Genomic DNA, 10,008 nt, shown 5'->3' with positions numbered 1-10,008 from the left:
TCAGAATATTAACGTATATGATGGTGTGTATAGACATTATGGACAGTATATGAATAGAAACGGTGTGTACAGCAGTAGTTAAACAGGATGAGCCTTTATTAGAATATAGTATATACATATGAAGAGGGTAAAACAATATGTAAACACTATTAAAGTGCCCAGTGTTCAATGAATATGTACATAGGTCGGCAGTCTCTAAGGTGCAGGGTAGAGTACCGGGTGGTAGCCGGTTAGTAACAGTGACTAAGTTCATGACAGGGTACTGGGCAGAGGCGGGATAGTGGTGACTATTTAACAGTCTGATGGTCTGGAGATAGAAGCTGTTTTTCAGTCTCTCTGTCCCAGCTTTGGTGCGCCTTCTAGATGGTAGCAGGTTGAACAGACCATGACTCTGAGGTCCTTGCTACTCTTCGTGGCCTTCCTGTGACACTGTGTGCTGTAGATGACCTGGAAGGCAGGCAGTATGCTCCTGGTAAAGCGTTGGGCTGACCGTACCACCCTCTGGAGAGCCCTGCAGTTGTGGATGGTGCAATTGCCATAGCATGCGGTGATACATCCCGACAGGATGCTCTCAATGGTGCATCTGTAGAAGTTTGTGAGGGTCTTAGGGGCCAAGACAAATTTCTTCAGCCTCCTGAGGTTGAAAAGTTACTGTTGCGCCTTCTTCACCACATTGTCTGTGTGGATGGACCATTTCAGATGGTCAGTGATGTGCATGCCAACGAGCTTGAAGCTTTTCATCCTTTCCGCTGCGGCCCGTTGATGTGGATTGGGATGTGTTCTCTCTGCTGCCTCCTGAAGTCCACGATCAGCTCTTTCGTTTTCTTGACGTTGAGGGAGAGGTTATTTACCTGGCACCTCTCCGCCAGGGCCCTCACCTCCTCCCTGTAGGCTGTCTTGTCATTGTTGGTAATCAGGCACTGTTGTGTCGTCTGCAAACTTGATGATTGAGTTGGAGACGTGCATGGCCACGCAGTCGTGGGTGAACAGGGAGTACAGGAGGGGGCTGAGCATGCACCATTGTGGGGCCCCGTGTTGAGTGTTAGGTATCAGGGGTTGTTGCCCACTTTCACCACTTGGGCCCGTCAGGAAGTCCAGGACCCAGTTGCACAGGGTGGGGTTCAGACCCAGGGCCCAGAGCTTAGTGATGAGCTTGGAGGGCACTATGGTGTTGAAGGCTGTGCTGTAGTTCATTAATTCTTACATATGTATTCCTCTTGTCCATATGGGATAGGGCAGTGTGCAATGCTCTGACAACACAGTTTGGGATGTCGTCTGGGCCGGCAGCCTTGTGAATTCTCCGTATTGCCATCAATATGTAGAAGACTTATGCTGGCGTTGCCCATGACAGAAAGTTTGGCTAGACAGCAAGCATTTTAGCCAGGTAGCATAGGACAACAACAAATAAAAGCGTGTATTGTATAACAGAGTGATAGACCGTTTCATCAACATAAAAGAGAGGAGGATGGCATTGGCGTTTCTCTAAGTAGGGTGAATTCACATGCTTTTTCTACTTGCGCACACACACACGCCATGTTGACTTTACGTCGATTGGACAAAATGCGGGTATATTTTTTGGGCAGCTAGGAAAACATCACTTCCTGTCATTTCTACCAGCCAACGGAAATAGATAATTGAGCAAAATGGCTCAAATGGCAACCCCCTATGTTGAAGATGAATCTGGTAAGGCTGATTTAAGTCAGAACTCTAATTAAATTATTGCTGGAGTGTGAGAATAAATACAGTTTAGAATTACTAACCCGTTTGTCTTTACGTCGCTTCCCCAGAACAGTAACCCAGCAACGCTCGCGTTATGGCGCGAACAAATTGCCCAAGCGTGCTGCTTCTGGCTAACCAGTTAGCGTAGTTAGCTAGCTAACAAACACACTAGTTAACGTAGTTAGCTAGTTACCAGATAGCTAGCGTAGCCAACGTTACTACTAGATAATGTCTAGTAAATAGCTATGTCGTAACTATCTTACGTCAGCTATATGGGACACTATATTCTGTTGGCTAGCCTAGCCAAACTAGGGCGCAAAAGTACCTAACTAGTAGTATTAGTATTAGTAGTAGTAGCCCTAGTCTGATTAATCAGGCTTAAATACACAATTGGCATATACAGCCTGAAACATTTGTGCAAAATCGTGTAAATGTTCGTTACAAGTCAGAATGTTGAATACAATTCTGAATCGGGGAGGATAGCGAACAATCCACATATTTTGTGTGTGTAACGTTAACATTTAATTTTTCGGATTTCAGTCTTTAAAAATAATCGAATGAAGTGTGGATTGTTTTCCATCTTCCCCTTATTCAAAATATGCCATTTTCATTGTCATCATGGCATGCTCGGTGCAATAGCTATCAACGAAGACCCGAATATTCAATATAAAACTAACTTTACCTTGGTGCCGAACCGAACCATATAACGTTACCCACTGGCTCTCTAAAAAGTCTGGTAAATAATACTTTTCTATTGATATTTTCTCAAATTTCGAGCAGCTGAAAGGCAAACCGCACAAACAACCAGTAGAGTAAGTTCAAATGTAATTTTATTCAACGTTCTCTTGTAAGTAACATTTACACGATTCTGCACGTTTCAGACGTTCCGCAACGTACCAAATTAATTGTGTACTACAGCCTGATTAATCAGCACAATAATTTACTGTTAAGGAGTATAGTCCAGCGGTTTTCAAACCTCTCCTCGAGGACCTCTAGATGTTTCACAATTCATAGCCGAGGGATTTAAAAAATATATATTTTTTTGTTGTAAAAAAAAAAACTTTAATATTAAACATACAAATACTTGCAGTGAAGCCGCTCAACAACTACATCACATTAGTCATCTAATAGCCTCCCATCCAGAGCAACACACAGAAGCAACCAGGGTCAACACCCTGCTTAAGGGCACGTTGACAGATCTCCCACCAGCCCTCCAAGACCCCCTCCAGACAGTTCCCCAAGAGCTGGCCCCCCCATGCACCAACAACCAACAAAATGAACAAAAGGGAAAGACAAAAGAAAACGGAAAACAACAATGCAAAAAACAAAAGACATCAAGGACAACAAAAATCATAACAGCAAGGTCAACTGAATATGTTTGACTGCATGTATGGCACTATTTACATGTATGTGTGTGCATTTGAATGAGAGTGTGTGTATATTGCATGTGTACAAATGCCTGCACTGCATCAGCCTCAGACAAACCTTCATTAACTGTAAAAACACTGCCCCTCAGTTTCATTCAAACTTACTTTTTGTTATGTTTTGTTTTGACTTTATTTATTTTTACTTGTATCTTTTTTGTCAAGGGATTGATTATTAGTTGAGAAGTTTAATTAGGTATGCTAGCTGTGGAATAGTTCAAATGCATGGAATGGCTAGGGTTCCAAGAGAAGAAGTTTGAAAACCCCTGGCCTAGTCAAACTGCATGCTGTGCGTAGCTTTGCGCGCTGACCAATGAGAAGTAGGACTATTCCTGATCTGGCACATCTGTGTGTCACGTTTTTTGATATGCAGGGTGAAGTTGATAATTTCGTAATGAAGACAGCAATCACTTTTACTACTAACACTGCATGGTTGAAGCAGAAGAAGAGTGTCATTCTTCCAAATGGTTTAAACCACGTGTACTCAACTCTTACCCTACGAGGTCCGGAGCCTGCTGGTTTTCCGTTCGACCTGATAATTCTTCTTCGTTGATGAGGTTTAACAGCGGTTGGCATCCAATATGTTGCGTTATCGCAACCTACTAGACTGGAGTACAACTCCCTTAGACTTTGCTTGAAAAAATACATAAATAAGCATACCCTACCATCTATTACTACACTCACAACAAAATAAATAAAAATAACACCACACTACTCCACTCCATTTACTCTTACCTCATGCCAACAACCTGAAAGGATGGGACATCACCACTTATCACACCCTGTAACTCTTCTGATGTCAAGTCTCACACACCCAAATACCTCTCTGCAGCTGCCACCACAACCTACATTTTCTGCGACTTACATTCCATCCCTGCAGTACAGTTGATAACCATTGCTATAAACGCTAAAAATCCAATCTTACTGAAACAACATAGATCACTTGTTGGCCTATTCTTCTGTACTGGTACAGATCTACTACTCACACCACTCCTCTCAGGATACCTCCCCCTTGACCCAAGGTAAAATAAAAAATCTTCCTCTACTTTCTTCAATGCCTCAGCATATGACAACTTCTGCGCTACTCTACCCCTGGAAACCTCAAACTACCTCAATCACACGGGGCATTTCTGATCCCCAGCCCCATGAGCACCCCTACAATTAACACATACCTCTACTTTCCTCAATGGTACACATTCCTTTGTCTCATGCCCTTCTGCACACTTCTCACACTTAGGAACCTCCCTCTTAAACATTGCTTCCACATGTCCATAAGCTTGACACCTGTAACAATGTAAGGTATTCGGCAATAAAGCTCGTACAGGATGACTTACAGTATATATTTCAGCCATTTTTAACCGACTCAAGCTCACCGTCTTCGTCCCTCTCTCTCTTAGACCTCCTCTGCCTCTCTTCCCCCCCCACTGCACTTCTCCTGACATTTATCTTGTTCTTGCTTTCTCAAGGGACGCCATTTAACCGGCTGTCACAATCTAAGGTACAATCAGCACAAACCCCTCGGGATGTAGCGCACATCCCACTTATAATGCAGCTGCTTTGTCTTGATGTTATTCTTTATCAAAAGCTACCGCTACGCTCTTCCAACCACCATCCCTGTGTCGATAGCTTACCTGATTATTACCTGATAATTAATTGTACACATCTGGTGTCCCAGGTCTAAATCAGTCCCTGATTAGAGGGGAACAATTAAAAAGGCAGTGGAACTAGCTTTGCGGTCCAGAGTTGAGTTTAAGAGGTCTAAACCATTATATTATGAGACGGGTAAAATCCAAAGTTGTGCTATATATATTTTTTAATCTGTAAAATTGACACCATAGACATATACACAGAGAGAGAGAGAGAGCTCAGACAGATCCAGCTCAGAGGCCCAGCTCATGAGCTCCATCGGCAGCAGATTTGAATTTGGAATGGAAAATAATTGTTTAAATCAAATATTATTTGTCACATGTGCCGAATACACCTCCAAATCGATCCCACTCCAGAGTACAGGCCTCGGTGTAATGCTCATTCCTGCGACGATAAATGCGAATCCAACAATCAACCCTGGTGAGACAAAACCGCGACTTGGTGTTTTGTTACGCGTGGTCTGCCACTGCAAGGACGATCAGCTGTCCGTCCTGTCTCCCTGTATGTAGCACTGTCTTAGGCGTCTCACAGTACGGACATTGCAATTTATTGCCCTAGCCACATCTGCAGTCCTCATGCCTCCTTGCAGCATGCCTAAGGCACATTCACACAGATGAGCAGGCACCCTGGACATATTTATTTTGGTGTTTTTCAGTCCGTAGAAAGACCTCTTTAGTGTCCTAAGTTTTCATAACTGTGACCATAATTGCCTACCGTCTGTAAGCTGTTAGTGTCTTAACGACCGTTCATATATGTCCTGGATGGCAGGAAGTTTGTCCCAAGTGATGTTCTGGGCTTATGCACTACCCTCTGTAGCGCCTTACGGCCAGATGCCTTAGCAGTTGCCATACCGGGTGGTAATGCAAATGGTCAGGATGCTCTCGATGGTGCAGCTGTAGAACCTTTTGAGGATCTGGGGACCCATTCCAAATCTTTTAAGTCTCCTGAGGCGGAAAAGGTTTTGTCATGCCCTCTTCACAACTTTCTTGGTGTGTTTGGACCATTACAGTTGGTTGTTGATGTGGACACCAAGGAACTTAACTCTCGACCTGGTCCACTAAAGCCCCGTCGATGTTAATGGGGGCCTGTTCGGCTTTCCTTTTCTTATAGTCCACGACCAGCTCCTTTGTCTTGCTCACTTTGAAGGAGAGGTTGTTGTCCTCGCACCACACTGCCAGGTCTCTGACCTTCTCCCTATAGGCTGTCTCGTCGGTGATCAATCCAACCACTGTTGTGTAGTCAGCAAACTTAATGATGGTGTTGGAGTCATGCTTGGCCACGCAGTTGTGGGTGAACAAGGAGTACAGGAGGGGACTAAGCACGCACCCTGAGAGGCCCCAGTGTTGAGGATCAGCGTGGCAGATTTGTTGTTGCCTATCCTTACCACTTGGGGGCGGCCCATCAGGAAGTGCAGGATCCAGTTGTAGAGGGAGGTGTTTTGTCCCAGGGTCCTTAGCTTTGTGATGAGCTTTGTGGGCATTATGTTGTTGAACGCTTAGCTGTAGTCAATGAACAGCATTCTCACATAGGTGTCCCTTTTGTCCAGGTGGGAAAGGGCAGTGTGATTGAGATTGCGTCATCTGTGGATCTGTTGGGGCGATATGCGAATTGGAGTAGGTATCGGGTTTCCGGAATGATGGTGTTGTGAGCCATGACCAGACTTTCAAAGCACTTCATGGCTACCGACATGAGTGCTACGGGGCAGTAATCGTTTAGGCAAGTTACTTTCGTTTTCTTAGGCACAGGGACTATGGTGGTCTGTTTGAAACCATGTAGGTATTACAGACTCTCAGGGAGAGGTTGAAAATGTCAGTGAAGACACTTGCCAGTTGGTCTGCGCATGCTTTGAGTACACGCCCTGGTACTCCGTCTGGCCCTGCGGCTTTGTGAATGCTGACTTGTTTAAAGGTCTTGCTCACATTAGCTACAGAGAGCGTGATCACACAGTCGTCTGGAACAGCTGGTGCATGCTTGCTTCAGTGTTGCTTGCCTCGAAGCGAGCATAAAAGGCGCTTAGCTCGTCTGGTGTATTGATAATTGATGAAGCCAGTGACTGATGGGCTATTCTCCTCTATGGCATTGGATTAATCCCAGAACATATTCCAGTCTGTGCTAACAAAACTGTCCTGTAGCGTAGCATCTGTGTCATCTGACCACTTCTGTATTGAGCGAGTCACTAGTACTTCCTGCTTTAGTTTTTGCTTGTAAGCAGGAATCAGGAGGATAGAATTATGGTCAGATTTGCCAAATGAAGGGCATAGGGGAGCTTTGTATGCGTCTCTGTGTGTGGAGTAAAGGTGGTGTAGAGCTATAAAAAACTATTTTTTTAAAGAAAGTGTTTTAATTATTTATCAAAAATTCACCTCTGGTTGCACATGTAAGATGCTGGTAGAAATTGGGTAAAATGGATTTGTATGTCAGCGTTCAAGTCCCCGGCCACTAGGAGTGCCGCTTCTGGATGAGCATTTTCTTGTTTGCTTATGGCCTTATACAGCTCGTTGAGTACGGTCTTAGTGCCAGCATCAGTTTGTGGTGGTGAATAGACTGCTACGAATAATATAGATGAGAACTGTCCTGGTAGATAGTGTGGTCTACAGCTTATCATGAGGTTTTCTACGTCAGGCGAGCAATACCTCGAGACTTCTTTAATATTAGACATCACGCTCCAGCAGTTATTGACAAATAGACACACACCCCTGCGCCTCGTCTTTCCAGACGTAGATGCTCTGTCCTGCCAATGCGTGGGTAACCCACCCAGCCACTTCTCGGTGAAACATAAGATATTACAATTTTTAATGTCCAGTTGGTAGGATAGCCTTAATCGTAGATTGTCCAGTTTGGTTTCCAATTATTGCACTTTAGCCAATAATAAGGAGGGTAGTGGTGGTTTACCTACTTGCCAGCGAATTCTTACAAGGCACCCCGCCCTCCTCTCCCTTTTCTCTTGTCTTTTATTCACGTGGATGACAGGGATTTGGGCTGGGTCTCGACTAAGCAGTATATCCTTTGCGTCAGACTCATTAAACAACAACTTTATGCAACAACTCTTAGTGCATCATATCAATTCGTTCTTCTAATCAAACTGAAATGTATCGGAGAGCAGGTATCTTGGTCATGTATTGAATCGTCTTGAAAGGGAAACTTGTACATCCCTAGACAGTATATCTTTAGCATTACTGTCTATGAATGGGCTATAGTAGTAGCAGCAGCAAGTGGCACATTTGAAATGCATTAGCCAGCTAGCTAAATCTTTGTAAGTTACCTATAGTCTCTACCGTAATGTTAGCTAGCTAGCCAGTAATCCAGTGTCAATTTGGCTAGCTAGCGACTAGAAAACATTAAATTATGTTAGATTGTTCTCGGTCCTGTTCTTGCTAGTGCCGATGCAAATGTGGCTAGCTAATTAATGCACTGTAGTTGAGTGGTGCTGGAGCACCAAGTCTTGGACCAAACAGCTTCTCAACAGCTTCTACCCCCAAGCCATTAGACTGCTGATCAATTCATAAAAATCGCCATCGGATAATTTACATTGATCCCCCATCTTGTACACTGCTGCTACTCGCTGTTTGTTTGTTATCTATGCATAGTTACTTCCCCTCCTACATGTATAGATTACCTCAACTAGCCTGTACCCCTGCACACTGACTCGGTACTGGTGCACCCTGTATATAGCCTCATATTCTTATTGTGTTACTTTTTATTATTACTTTTTATTTTAGTCTACTTGGTAAATATTTTCTTCTTGAACTGCACTGTTGTTTAAGGGCTTATAAGTAAGCATTTCACGGTAAAGTTTACACTTGTTGTATTTGGCGCATGTGGCAAATAAAGTTAGAATTTATTTAATTTTTATTTGTATATTGTTGTAACACACACACACATCCATGTTTTATCAAGCCTGAGTCGACCAGCTGAGCAAAACACATTCATTGGTTCAAATGTAAATGCTTGGTTTTCTGTGAATTTGTAATATTTGCTCATGTCTGCGCCTCCTGTTATAGGGAAATACATTGCTGCTACACAGCGACCTGATGGAACCTGGAGAAAGCCTCGGAAAGTGAAGGATGGTTATACCCCTCAGGAAGAAGTCCCTGTGTAAGTAATTCTACCGGACAGTGACCTCTGTCAAGTCAACCTTTATACTAATTTTGTATTTATTTTGATAGAAGCCTCTGCTGTAAAATGGTTGTTTCCTGTTTCCTATTTTCCTTTCTGCGAATCTGTCTTTGTTTTCAGCTACGAGAATAAATTTGTGAAGTTCTTCAAGGGCAAGCCCGACCTGCCACCAGGTATGAGCCCCGGAGATGAGGCCCAGGCAAGGCAGCAGCAGCAGGTGATTCCCGGCATTGCAGAGAGTGAGACAGCTGGGCTTTCCAAGACAGCCAAGCGAAACATGAAACGTAAGGAAAAGCGCAAGCTGCAAGGCCCGGATAGCAATGTGGAAGCACTTATCAATGCTGTTGAGAATGTGGCGATTGCAGAGGGCGGTGACAGTGAGATGCCTACATCTAACCCAGCTGAAGCTACTAATGACCATTCAGGAGCAGCAGCAGAAAAGGCCAAGAAGATCAAGAACCTGAAAAAGAAGTTGAGGCAGGTTGAGGAACTGCAGCAGAAACTGGACTCTGGGGAGATCAAGCAAGCTACAAAAGAGCAGCTGGATAAGCTTGGGAGGGCCAAGGCCATACAGGATGGATTGCTGCAGCTTGAAGAGGATTCAGGGGATTAAAAAGGTTGTCAAAAGGGCAGCAGACGAGTTATGGAAGTTAGACTGTTGGAAAATACAAACACCAAGTTCTACAAGAAATGGATATTTACAGCTGCATTGATGAGCTTCCCTTAAACATTTTTCTGAGATTTGGTGTTATCAGACAGCCAATCAACATTAACTTTGGCTTTGGAATACCAAGTGTACATAAACCTAACACCTCAAGTTATGTTGTTGACAAGAACTGATCATGCTTTTCCCACACTTTCTCCAAAACCAATGAACAAACGACAAAGCCATGTTTTTTCTCTTCATTTCAAATGTACTTTTAAAACAATTGAACTGATCCCGGATGCTTGTATTGGCTATTAACTTATTGGCCATTCATAGTTGTAATAGCATTTATTTTTGTGCTCAGTATTTTTACTGTGCATTTTTTTGTACCTTTATCTGTCAAGAGAATTGCATAGAATATTATTTATTGCATTAAAGATACAGAAAGCCCCTATT

The 10,008-nt window shown here is 43.5% G+C and overlaps 1 protein-coding gene across 1 annotated transcript; it reads left to right on the top strand.

The window, feature by feature from the left end:
- The first annotated feature begins 1,577 nt into the window (after nt 1-1,577).
- On the top strand, nt 1,578-10,006 carry LOC115102413 (partner of Y14 and mago B). The gene is made up of 3 exons (XM_029622339.2): nt 1,578-1,683; nt 8,792-8,885; nt 9,027-10,006. Exons 1-3 carry the CDS (start codon nt 1,644-1,646, stop codon nt 9,517-9,519), a joined length of 627 nt encoding a protein of 208 aa, XP_029478199.1. The 5' UTR covers nt 1,578-1,643; the 3' UTR covers nt 9,520-10,006.
- The last annotated feature ends 2 nt before the right edge of the window (nt 10,007-10,008 follow it).

Source organism: Oncorhynchus nerka, linkage group LG20, assembly GCF_034236695.1.
Source record: "Oncorhynchus nerka isolate Pitt River linkage group LG20, Oner_Uvic_2.0, whole genome shotgun sequence".
Taxonomy (NCBI): domain Eukaryota; kingdom Metazoa; phylum Chordata; class Actinopteri; order Salmoniformes; family Salmonidae; genus Oncorhynchus; species Oncorhynchus nerka.
The sequence above is the reverse complement of the archived record's forward strand: the minus strand, read 5'-3'. Positions and strand labels throughout refer to the sequence as shown.